The sequence below is a fragment of the Toxorhynchites rutilus genome, chromosome 1 (genome assembly GCF_029784135.1).
Source record: "Toxorhynchites rutilus septentrionalis strain SRP chromosome 1, ASM2978413v1, whole genome shotgun sequence".
Lineage (NCBI taxonomy): Eukaryota > Metazoa > Arthropoda > Insecta > Diptera > Culicidae > Toxorhynchites > Toxorhynchites rutilus.
The window spans coordinates 125,401,900-125,415,753 of NC_073744.1; the positions used below are offsets into that span (position 1 = coordinate 125,401,900).

The window sequence follows — 13,854 nt, forward strand, 5'->3', positions numbered from 1 at the left end:
GTTGAACCCGGCTGGTGGCCCGCTCTTGCACATCGCCCTCCAGCCGCTGGCCGCTCGCTCTTACGCCCGTTCCAGGACCAGCTCCAGTTCGGGGACCCTCCTCGGGTGATCGCATTCGTAGTATTCGTCTTGACCTTAGCTCCATTGTCTGGGTGTATCTCCTTTGCCCGGGAGACAGCGGGTTGGCAAGGCCTCCATGACCCGGGAGGCCTTCCCCGGGAGAGATATAGCGCTCTGACTCGCTCGCACCCCCTCACTTAGCCACTTTCGACACCCGTTCTCGGAGCCAAGACCAGGTGTGTGTTTCCAGTTCACGCCCGATCTAAAAATGTCGTCATATGATCTTCGTGGAGGCGTGAGATAGGAACATTTGAGATCAACAGGTAGGCTCCTACCCTAGTGTTGATCCCCATTTGAGAACCAAGTTTATTTGTTTATTTGTTTATTTGTTTATTTGTTTATTTGTTTATTTGTTTATTTGTTTATTTGTTTATTTGTTTATTTGTTTATTTGTTTATTTGTTTATTTGTTTATTTGTTTATTTGTTTATTTGTTTATTTGTTTATTTGTTTATTTGTTTATTTGTTTATTTGTTTATTTGTTTATTTGTTTATTTGTTTATTTGTTTATTTGTTTATTTGTTTATTTGTTTATTTGTTTATATCAACAGACCTCCAAGGTCCCAATGATTTCAACTTAACCTAATTAAACTTAAGAATCGCTGCTTCAACATGCTTCTGGAGGAATTGAGATCAAACACGGGAGCAATCGTATTGAAGGTGCGCTGTAGTTATTCCGGAATGCATGCCGTAGTTCGATCGCTGAGGTAACATTCGCATGAACGGTGTATTTCTCAGACGTCGTGGAGGAACATTGAAGTTCAGTTTTTCCAGGAGTTGCGGGCAATCGATGCGGTTGGTTATCAGCAACAGCAACAAACAATGACCTCGCTAGATTTCGTCTGGTATGTAGAGAGTCCAGATGGATTAGCAAGCTGCGACTCTCGTAGCTTGGAAGCCGAAGCGGATCACGCCAAGGCAACAGTCGGAAAGCGTATCTAACAAACCGTCGTTGCACTGATTCGATTCGCGTCGCCCCGTTCTGAAAGCACGGATTCCATATGACGCTTCCATACTCCAGGGTTGGACGAACCAGAGCGCAATACAACGATTTGAGACAGTAGACATCGGTGAAACTTTTGGAGACTCTAAAGATGAAACCCAAATTTCTTGATGCCTTTCCACCGATGTGTGAAACGTGTTGCTTAAATTCCAATTTTGAATCTAGAACCACTCCAAGATCTTTAATCTCCGTTCTCCGTTCAATTTTGACATCAGATATGGTATAATTGTGCATAATAGCTCTTTCTTCCTACCGAAGGTAACCGTCGTACACTTGGAAGGGTTGATTGACATACAATTGACAGAAAACCAAGAAGCGAATGTATCCAACTGCCGTTGGAGAAAGATAGCATCGGTGGTTGAACGGATCCGAAAAAATATCTTCAAATCATCGGCGAATGAAGCTCGGGGTCCCTCTAGCACCAAAAAATGTCGTTAAAGTAAACCAGGAAAACTAGAGGACCCAAGTGGCTTCCTTGTGGTATCCCAGAAGTTGCTCCGAACGGCTCCGAGCTGTTGTCTCCAACTGAAACAGTTTTTTTTTTCCCAAAATATATATTTTTATCAAGGCTCATATGGCGTTAGCCTCACGGGGCTGGGAGTCCAATACTTTGACAATTTTTCTTATTATCTATGTTAGTAATATGTAACCGATTACTCGCGGTTGGCTCGAGGTTAGTATTACAAGTGTTTTCGTAATTGGGATGTTGTTGTCTCCAATGCTCTGTACGTGTGCCCGACACGGGATACTTCCTATTGGGATGCAGCTGACCATTAATCAGCAACGCCCCCCTAGTCTGTAATCCATATCTAGCGTGGTGCATCTTTCTCGACTCGAGGAATCCAGGATAGAATGGTCACTAGCCGGCGCAATCATCAGTTCGTGTAGAGTTGTCATGAGCGGTACAACCTTTGGCTCTTGTTGAATGTTCAGTGGACTGCACAACCTTTGACCCGTGTATCTATAAAGAGTGTGTGTATGTATTGCCGCGACTAAGTAAAAGTTTATCGATCGGATAGGAGGGATATGAAACGGGGACACAACGAAGGAAACATCATTAAACGTTGACATCGGCGTTTCTGAGGAACAGGTATAGATGAAGCAGAAGATCAGGATCACGGCTACCTAAGATATCCCGGACGAGGATATCCGATTGTATGCCTTGTGCTCTCAGTGCTCTAGAGAGCTGAGAGCGAGCAGCATGGAACCGGATACACGACCAGACAACATGCTCGATGTCGTGGTAACCATCGCCACAATCACAAAGATTGTTTGCTGCGAGCCCAATGCGATAGAGATGCGCGTTTAGGTTGTAGTGATTGGACATAAGCCGAGATATCACGCGAATGAAATCACGACCTACATTCAATCCCTTGAACCATGCACTCGTCGAGACCTTAGGGATAATCGTGTGTAACCAACGACCGAACTCATCTCCACTCCACATGCGCTGCCAACTTACGAGCGTGTACTGACGAGGAATGTGGAAAAATTCATTATAAGCAATTTGCCTTTCAAAAAGTGTGCCTTCTAAAGCGCCCACCTTAGCTAGCGAGTCCGCTTTCTCATTCCCCGGAATCGAGCAATGAGAGGGAACCCATGCTAAGGTAATCTTGAATAATTTTTCGACCAAAATACTCAATAGTTGTCTTATTCTTGTTAGGAAATAAGATGAGCGTTTATCAACTTTCATTGAGCGGATTGCCTCTATTAGCTGAGACTGTCTGAAAAAATAAAATAATGGTCGATGGGCAGTGTTTCAATGATCCCTAGAGCATAGTATATCGCACCCAATTCAGCGACATACACGGAACAAGGATCTTTGAGTCGATTAACTGAAACAGTTAATCGGCGTCCTTTGAGGTAGGATTCGAACCAACTTAGTAAAGTTCCAGTGACGCCTAGCTTAGCCAACTTGGCTATAGCGATGTCGTGATGAATTTTGTTGAAGGCGGCTGTTAGATCGGTATATATAACGTCGGTTTGGGACCTTTCGACCATGCTGTCGACGACGTAATTACAAAAAGACAGCAAGTTTGTAGTCGTTGATCGTCCGGGCATAATTCCATGTTGATTCCAACTAATATAGTGCTTGAAAAACGAGAACACTGGATCCATAACAATCAATTCAAACAGTTTTGACATAGCGCAAAGGCTTGAAATACCTCTGTAGTTATCAATATTCCGCTTCTCGCCTTTTTTGTGGATCGGGAATATCGTGGCGGACTTCCATAGCTTTGGAAAACGACCAGTTGCTAGAGAAAGCTGGAAGACGTGTTGCAACGGTGTCAACAAACTGAATATGCATTTTCAGGAAGAGCGATGGTATTCCGTCTTGACCCGGATTAATGGACGTTTTCATTCGCGAAACAGCTGCCATGATCTGTTCAGCGCTAATGTCGAGCCGGCTCAACGAAGTCTCGAGAGTAGGAATATTTGTGATGGCTGCAGCAACTTGCTCAGCTGGCAGTGCACGATCGACGAACTCACTTGAAAATTTATTAGCGAATATCTATCCTTTTCCGAGCTTGTTTCGGCGCCGAATGACATCGTAGTCGGTAGTCCGTCTTCTTTGCGTTGACTCCTTATATACTTCCAGAACGACTTCGGGTTCCGCTTGATGTTTCTTTGTAGGTTTTGTTGGTAACTCCTGAAGCTACGTTGAATCGTTTTTTTGATAAACATGGTTATTGTGATTGAAATGGATTCGCAGAAAGGGAGTGCGATACTTGGAGTACCACCTCAACACTGCTCGTTTCAGAGTTTTTATTCGGCAAAGCTCTGGTGTCATCCAAGGCTTCTTGTTTGTCGCTCTGTCCAACCTCTTTGGAACGTGTCGATCGATTACATAGGCCAAAACATGAGAAAGCGTCTGTACTGCACTGTCAACGTCGTCCTTGGCTAAAATATCACTCCAACTTATTTCGTCAAGAGCGGCAGTGATAATAGCATAGTCAGCTTTGCTAAAATTGTATCTGACACTTGCAGGAACGTTCTCCATAATTATTTCGGTCTTACCAAATGTCATCATCAAAGGAGGGTGGTGACGAGCGTGATTCACCAGAGGGTCAGCGGCTGGCAGTACGTAGGGAGATGGGTTCATCGAGCTAACGAAACACAAATCCAGCAATCGATTATTCTCGTTGAGAACGTCATTAATTTGCCGTAATGTAGCAGTAATATAGCAGTCTAAAAGAGCAGCAGTGGTAGAAGCGATGCGGGAGCATGAAGCGTCGATGAGCAAGAACCCAAGTGATACATTCCGCCAACATAAGCCGGGGAGGTTGAAGTCACCGAGAATAACCAAATCGTCAACTGGGGAAGCCAATTCACTGATGAACTCGACAGATTTGATATGATCGGCTATTAAATCGAAGTCGCATGTGCGGTCCGGAGGAAAATAGACAGCTCAAATGAAGAGCGTACGGTTGCTCAAACGTATTTCAACCCAAACTTGTTCCACCGTACGCCACGCAGGATTATCGATGACGCGAGCTTTGAGATTGCACCGTATTGCCAAGAGGACGCCTCCTCCAGTAGATTTGCGACTGTTGAAAGGAGAGCGATCGCAGCGGAAAACTTCATATCCCAGGTCAAAGATTTGACAAGAGAGAGTTCTGTCGTCAAGCTTTGTCTCACACAAACCGATAATGTCATATGAGCAGTCAGATGTAGCTAGTAAGTAGTCTTGTGCATGAGAATTCAATCCGTCGACGTTCTGGTAATACACGAGCAGGTTTGAGTGGTGCGTGTCGCTACATTCGTCTGCAACTCGAGTGCCTGATACGCTGGAATTTAGACCAGCATCAACGTGGGAAGAAACATTACGATGTTCATACTCGCCTTAGAGGATTGGAATACCCCGTCACCACTCCCGCACACAGGACCGGGACGGTTGATGACTGCTGGAAGCAGTGGCACGACTGTGGTGGGGGGATCAGGGGTTTCCATAGTGCAAACGGCGGTACGTCCCGGTTCTCGATGAACATCATTGATGCGCGCGGTGCTGACTCGGATTGACAATAGCTCGTGATAAATCGTATGACTAGTTGAGTGTTGCCGATTGAACGGTGTATCGCTGAAACCAAACAGCGAATCAGGGGTAGATCTGGTCGAAATAAAATTATACATGCCTGACGGAACAGGCTGGACTGCCCTATCTCCAATATCGAACACAGGGCCGGGACGACTGCGGCAGGAACCGATGAAATAAGGCTCGACAGTGTCGAGAGGATAAGGGCAGTCCATAGAGCCTGTTAGTGTGCATCCCGGGTTGTCCTCAATGCTGAATGTCGACTGTTCGATTTCTGCCACCTCTATGACAGTTTCGGACGAGTAGAAGCTGCGTCGTTTTTTTGGTTTTGATCAAAAGCTCGAACGGTAACTCCTTCTGGCCAGTACCATTGATCGCTGACAACGTTGGATACAGATTTGCTGACGGACACTTTGAAAGAAACAAAGGACAGGTTCGCCAGGCTTTTCCCACGAGGAACTAGTTTCGCGACTTTTACCAACGATGAGTCCACATTTGCAATATCAAGAATATGTTGCTTTACGTCATCCTCTTTTTGATCTGGAGTGAACGGAGTCACATAGAACGCTGCCATTTCGTCAGTATCCTGTCCAATTTTGGCAACACTCAGAATCCCCGTGCTACGCCGGGTAACATTAGCACCAATTAAGTTTTTGTTGCTGGACGAGGTACGATAACCGGAGATGACAGATTGCGGCTGGTTAGTTTTACCATTATCATGAGCAAAAGATGAAGACGAAAACTCGTTGACAGAAGGTTTATTCGAATTTTTGATTGGCACAGCCGGTGTAGATGCAATCGTTTGGGGAGTGGTTCGAGACTCCTGCTGCGATATATTTTGCACGGAATAAAATGCATACAAATTGCATACAATTCATTTCGTTTTCACCGTGAAGTGACGTTCATGATCAGGCCCAATGACGCGAGAGATGAAGAGCTTTGAGCCTATTGTCCAGCAGATGTCGCTTCAAGACAAAAAATCGGCGTGAAAAGTAGTACGTCTTTGCATTCTTTCCACTAACAAAAGCACAAAACTCGAAATTGTAAACGTGTAAAAACGGCACACCGAATCGATTCACAAACGTATGTTTTCGACCACGAGACGGTTTAGAACGATATTAACACGGAAACGGGATTAAAAGATGTAAAAAACTCGAAAAATAGCGGGAAAAATATCGACCGAAAAAAAACAATTGTTTATACAAAGCAGTGTTGTCAGGTGTCGCTTTCTCCATCTAGGTTCAGATAATTAGCTACTGACTTCTCCAGCAACGTAACAGACGAACCATCGTCCAAAAACGCAAAGGTGTTCAGGGACCGGGTCTTGACAAAAAACGTCACCGGTACCACACGAAATAAAGATATTTGACCATGATGGAGATGATTATTGACGCTTGTGCCGCTCGTTGAAAGTTGACCAGACACTTTAGTTATCGAGTGCAGCAACGGATTGTGTCGTAACGTACACCCGTCCACCTCACATAACCTTCTGGATTTGCATGGACGTTTTCCGTGTGAGTATAAGCAGATTCGACACAACTGCAACCGTTGTACCGTTTTCCAGCGATTCTCTACACTCAACTGTCGGAACGTATCACAGTCCCTAACTTTGTGATTGAAGTCCTTGCACACGTGACAACCCTTCGGTATCTCTCTACCCGTACCTAAGTATCCATTAGCCTTCATCGCTTCGGCAGTGGAGTTGACATCGTGGGAATTATGGAAACTCCTGTCTTTCATTCTTTCTGTTTTACTCGATGAATTCTGCTTGCCGTCCACGTACAGCGTAACCTCCGTAGCAGCTGCTACAAGGTTCCCCATGTAAACTGCGAACTTCTGTAAGTCTACACGCTGAAACTGGCGCTTATACAAAGCCCACTCTAACTTGTGATTGGCAGGTAACTTCTCGACCAACTCGAACAAGAGAGTAGGATTGTTGAGATGTACTTCGTGGTTGCAAGCTATCAGATGATCCGTTAAATTTTGCCCCTCCATACCAAATGCAATCAGTGTCTCGAACTTTTCGGATTTCGGCGAAGCTACTTCTTTCACCTCCCGAAGCAATGTGTGTAATAGTAGCTACCGGTCGACCATAAAGTGTACGCAGCGTAGTTATCACGAGTGGAACGGACGCAGGTAATAATAGCCGACTTCGCACAGCTTCCAGTGCATGTCCACGAAGACACCGCTACAGTCGCACTAGATTCTCCGCATTTGTGTAACCACAGGCCTGCGTGGAGTTTTTGTACGCGCTGATAAATAATGGCCAATCTTCTGGGTTTCCAGAGAACACCGGGAGTTCCTTTGGCATTGCCTGCCTCGCTGCAAGCTGGTGTGGTGCGGGCCCTACGTAAGCCGTATGTGGGATTCCGAGTGGGACGTTCGAGATGTCCTCCGGGGGTGCATACGAGTAACGATTGTCCACCGCAGGAGGAGTGGGAAGCGGAGGCAGTACTGTTGAGGATCTAGCTTGCATCTGCCATTGTCCGGATTTCTCGGATCCAAGGGACGTATCGGGCCATCAGTCCGTTGTACTGGAGGAAAAGCGTTGCGTGCACTAGGTTTTGTTGGAGAATTCGCCGGTTGTTTTATGGCATAGGACTGAGCTTGCGTAATCTGATAGGATTGAGCCCTATTGATGGGAGTTCGCTCGTTAGCAGGCTGCTGCTGCGTCGAAGTACCTTCCATTGCATCTTGCGGAGACGGTATTTGATTAAGCACTTTCTCTTGGGTGACAGGATCCATCGTTCTCTTGTCCCCTAGATGTTGGCTTCCGATCCACTGTTTGATCTAACTCCGACAGCTTTGCTGGGATTTATGGGTTCTTCGATCGTCTTCATCCTGTTCCAGCTCCTGCTCCAGCATTTGAAATTTCGCTTTGTTGATATTTTTCTCCAGTTCAAGCTTTTTCTTCTCGATATCATTCTCCTTTTCCTTCCTTTCCAGTTCTAACTGACGTTCCATCAGAACTTTCTCCTCTTCTAGCTTTTTTAGCCGCAGCTGACTTCGTCTTCGAGAGCTTCCGGTAGCTGCACTGTTTGCTACGCTGGCCGCAGTTCGTGGAGGTACAATACGATGAGGCTCTTCTGTATTGTTTGGCGTCACGAGAGTAGTCTCGGTTGGTGGATTGCATTTCGGGTACAGAAAATCCTTTGCACTGATGTTTTCTCCAACACCCACACACGCAAAATGCCACCACGTCTCGCATCGGTCACACGCCACCATTTGCTCATCATCCGGCTCATTGCACGCCTGGCAAGTTGATTCTACTTGCTTCGCACTCTGCATCTCGGAAAAGTCTTTTAGATTTGAGATTTTTAGGATCTTTTAAGCAGATCACAATCCTTTGTTGGTCACAGCTAAAAGCTGTAAATATATGTTTTATTTATTCATTCCTTTTATAACTTAACCTCTGTCTACTCACACTTCGTATCTATTCTATCTGACCAACAATTCCTTCCTTCTTCTATGCCCTTAAATTCTCTTATTTCCAGCCTACAATAATTCAAATCATTCGATCATTCATTAATACGCAGTTCAAACTACTTACAATCGATTTGGTAGCAAAGAGATAACAAAATTTTAGATATTCTAATTTTTCAATAAATTCACTCCGTTATCTTTTCTCTGATTACACTTTGTTTTTCTTTTGATATTTTTTGACATTTCATTTTCTTCTTATTCTTTTTTAATCTGCTGAACATCCTTCATTATCGTGGTCCATCTAACTGGTCCACTGCTCTCGCCGAGGGGGCTTTCCATGGCCGGCCAAAGAAGCCGTAACAAGTATAGAGAAAAATTTTGAGTACTTATGCAGTATTTCGTTGCTTTGTTGCTGATTGTTAGGTAATTTTTTTTTATATTGTAAAGCTACACTCTAGATTGAAAGATTGAATTTGTAGACCCTAACGGGAATTTGATCCGAACGATTGTAATTTTACACAATACAAATATTGATGGTTTTTTTTGCGTAGTTTCGTGTGTCCATTGTATGACATTGTATATGTCGTTCGTCGCCGCGTTAAGGTATATGAAATACTAGAGAGTGTGTGACACAATGAGCTACAAAATATATTGTCGAACTGGGAGGCGATCTGACCTAGTGGCCATACCTCTCACGCAGAGATCACGAGTCCAATCCTCACTCCCGACATTCTTCCAAAAATGGAAGTAAAAAAGTGACGAACCAACCGAAATGTGTTGAAAGTCACTATAATAGAGAAAAAAAAACAAATTGTCGAACTGTTTCATTTTAAAAATTATATCAAGTGTGTTCATATGAAACCAAAAATCACTCATTAATAATTACAAAAACCAATGTAAAAGGTTAACAGTCATTTTTTGGCATCTGTCAACAATATCCAATTCAAAATATCAGAAATTTCATACCAATTTTTTGGTGCTAGAAAATGGTAGGTTTTATACTACGAACTGCGATCTTTCCCGACGTTACAAAGCAATGGAAAAGAGTCTGAAGGTTGCATGTTTTAATGCAATTAAATCATTTGATAACTGCTCATATTTTGTTTTTCTATTTTACATGTTAACAAATGTACTTTCTCGCAAACCTACTCTTAAATAACGCAACAAGAGTGGCACTCACTTTATCCTTTTTTTATATTCAACAGATATGAAACACTTCTCTAAACCCTCCTATACTCGCGCATACGGTCTGACAGATCGAAAATCAATGAGGTGACTGAATTAAATGACTATTAACCTTTTGCCTTCGTTTGTCTGCTCTAAGCCACCACAGCAAGGAAGGTTACTTATCGTATACTTTACGCAACAATAGTTCAGTTCACATTTTTTATAAATGAATTTTAATGTCTAGTGAACTTGTTCACGATCTAAACAGTGCTCCTATGAATAATAAATAACGGTACTCAGTATAAACAAAAGCTGTCAACCATACTTGAGAGAAGACTCAATAGAAAACTCCATGTATTACGGCACTTTGTGGATGTAATGAGCATTGTTCTGTATGTTCAAACAGAAAGTTAACGCCAAACTAATTATTTTTGTGATACATGCGAAAACCAGGACTGCATTTGGAGACTGTTTCGAAAGATATCACACGACAATTGTAGCACACATGCCGGTGAGAGATGTGTTGGCTCGGTTAGACCTTGATTACATGTCCCATATATATGTTTTCCTTGAAGCTATCGATCTTCGTGTGTGATTTTCCCTATATTCGTATACTCTCCTTTCCTTTCTTTGCGGGTAATTCGTCCCCTTGATATGAATAGTAGAATAGTAGTGTTCATCAACATTGTTACGATTTTCTTATATCCCATCCTTCTCCTAAAAATATGTCACCCTTCTAAACTCGAGTACACCGCGAGTAATCGGTTACCCACCTTACTAACCATAGATGTAAGAAAATTGTTTGTATATATAGTTTTAAAATTATATTTAAGAATTCGACTCCTTTAAACTTAAGTAACTGAGCCTGTAAAAATAAACGAATTAATAAAAAAAAATGTATCAAAAATTTTTCAAATGAAAACAACACATTAAAACACATTGTTTAGAATATGCTTATCTGGAGTTTTCAAAAAAAAACCTTTCATAATCTAACAAGTTATACATATACTACATATAATTTCTCAAAGCTGCTTTTTCAAGTGAAAATAATGCCGAACAGTAAAACACCCAAATAATACGACAATACGCAATAATACGCAAAGGGTTAAAACCGAATGTAGTTAAAGAAAAAATATTTTCTGGAGTTTTTATTATATCTATTATATCTATTATATCTGTTCCTTTAAATAAATACCAACAAAGTCTAAAAATACACAATGTTTTTAGATTTTGCGCGCGAGTGCAGGAGTGTTAAGCACAACCCCTTGAACCGTTGAAATGCCTGCGTTCGGTTGGACTCTGCCCGCGGGTGCATCACACATCGAAGGGTGAAAAGTCTATCTAACTACGGAAATGTAAATAACCGCCCAATCTCGATTTATTTGATGTATTTTCGTGTCCCTTTGCTCACTTCCCCCTGCCATCGTTGCCGTTGACGGGGTGTTTCTACACATTCCGAACTCCGATCGTTGTCCAATCGGTTGACATTGCACCCATTGATGCCCTGGGATGGAACAGCACAAGAGTCGAGGAAGGCGGACATTACATGGCGAAATGAGAAAAAAAACTTCTGGGCGGAGACTAGGCTGATTGTGCCAACATAGAACATTGAATGCTGGGAGGCTTTCACGATGGAATAATAGAAGAAGTAGAGAAAAGTGGTGACTTTTGGTGATGATTTTGTTCCACAAACATTTACCGTGCTGTATGAACCTTTAAAAAAACACGAAGCGATTATTGAGATTGTAAAATGTATATTTTTCGAAGGGAAACATTTTTGAAACAGGTTTTTTATTGCATATTAGCACTTCCGAACACTCGATGATGTTCTTTCAACCTCATAGCGTTGACTTCGATGAACCCAGTAGCGGCACTGGGTGAGAGTGTCCCATGAACATCCATCGATGCCAATTCTTGATTGTAAAGACTCTTGGCGGACTTCCTGGAAACTGCCATTGCGTGTCCTTTGTAAATTTCCACTACAACACTACCAGTGACGTTGCTTTGGGATGCAATCAGACACGATTTCACATATTCCGCTTCCGGTGAGTACCAGAACCCATTGTATACGTAATCGGCCATTTTGGATGCTAGAAACGATTTGACTCTCAAAATTTCACGATCCAAACAGTACACCTCTAGATCCCGATGGGCAATGTGCAATATTGTAGCACCGGGCGTTTCATACACTCCGCGAGATTTCAGTCCAAGATAACGATTCTCTACCAAATCGATTCTTCCCACGCCGTGCTCTCCCCCGAGCTGATTCAGGTAAGTGAGAATATCTAACGGTGTGTCCATTTTCTTACCACTTTGCAGTTCTGTTACACTCACTGGAACACCTTCTTTGAAGCTGATTTCAACCTTCATCGGAGTGTTTGGGCTTTTCACTGGTGATTGAGTCATTTGATATAACTCATCTGGAGCCGCGACTGCTGGATTCTCCAAAATACCCGATTCGTAGCTGATATGCATGATATTAGCATCCATTGACCAGGGAGCTTTCGGCGTAGCCGAAACCGAAATGTCATGCTTTTGAGCGTACTCCAACAGATCCGATCGTCCCTGGAATCTCTCGCAAAACTCGGGCAAACGCCAAGGAGCGATCACTTTGATTTGTGGGTTCAACGCATAACAGCTCAACTCAAATCTAACCTGGTCGTTTCCCTTGCCGGTGGCACCATGCGCAATGATTGTGCACGATCGCTCAGCTGCCGATTCAATCAGCCCGATCGATATGCAGGGTCTTGCTAGCGATGTACCAAGTAGATAACGATCTTCATAGATCAATCCCATCTGCAGTCCTGGCCAAACGCACTTTTCCACAAACAACTGCTTCATGTCTTTGATGATCACATCTTGGGCACCAATGCGGAGAGCTTTCTCCCGGGCAGCACTGAAGTCTTCATCCTGGCCCACATCAGCCATGAAGCAGATCACTTCGTATCCCTTCTCGAGCAGCCACTTGAGGATACAGCTGGTATCCAGACCACCGGAATAGGCCAGTAGAATTCTTTCCTGGGACATTGCAGTGATTGGCTTCGATCTGTACGATTCAACGTTATACCCGAAACTGTTGTAATGAAGTGCTGTTTGTTTACCGAGAAATTTTGAAAAAGGTTATCAAACGATGATAAGGAGGGTGATCGTACGCGAATAATCAGTCGTTGAATAATCTGCCGTTCGTTCATGGTTGTATACGAGCTATTACCTAAATTCTCGATTTTATTATTTAATATGATTCAAATTCGCAAAAATAGTTCGATCTGTATTGACCTAAAGTGAATATTATGTCAGAATATGTGTACCGTCTAGTATTTCTTTTCCCCATCGTACTCTTGTTCAAGTTATTCAATTATGGATGTTCATGATGATGATGAAGAAGATAAATTGTTATTATCATTTTTAAACCAATACAATATAAAAACAATCCATCAGTACTACGACCCCTTGTTTCTTAGTGCTTGTACGAGCAATTTCTATGTCCGGGTTTTATTTGAAAGAACTAGGTTCGATTTCACAATTTTATTTCCGATTTCACAACTTTATTTCCGATATCACAACGCAGATGAAACACTTTCGATGTGGCTATACGCTATCTACCTTGAAGCAGAGTAAGAGATCGTGCTGGATTTTTGGTCTCTTTATATAGGGCAGATTTCTCGATTTGTCTTCTGTATCCCTATCCTTCGAAACAATGCGATAGAGATTAGATGGGAATTAATCACGCTAATCCTATTGTTTCAAAAATTGATTGGGTTCTGGAAGACACACTGCTTATAAAGTGACGTGTGCCGCAACAGTGATAAAATCACGTTTCAAAAATATATATAGAGGATGATTTCCAAGACACGACCATATTGGTTGGCGCAGGACTACGAAATTATTTATTTGTATACTATTTTAGAATGAAACGAAATTTAAGAATAAACTTAGGATTTTTTTACACAGTGAATTCACGTTGACGTCTTTTAACTTCGTGGGATTTTAAGGTGGAAAAAAATATATTTCGAAATGAACATTATGAATGTAAATCTCTTTTTTCGTATGCGTGTCTGAGAATGACTTTTCATCATAATGATGAAGTTTTAGCTGAAATTTTAGAAAAT

At 42.6% G+C, this 13,854-nt stretch overlaps 1 protein-coding gene across 1 annotated transcript; it reads right to left on the reverse strand.

The window, feature by feature from the left end:
* Positions 1–11,479: 11,479 nt before the first annotated feature.
* Positions 11,480–12,830, reverse strand: LOC129777111 (argininosuccinate synthase). The gene has a single exon (XM_055783185.1). The coding sequence runs from the start codon at positions 12,770–12,772 to the stop codon at positions 11,537–11,539; it is 1,236 nt and encodes a 411-aa protein (XP_055639160.1). The 5' UTR covers positions 12,773–12,830; the 3' UTR covers positions 11,480–11,536.
* Between the last annotated feature and the right edge of the window lie 1,024 nt (positions 12,831–13,854).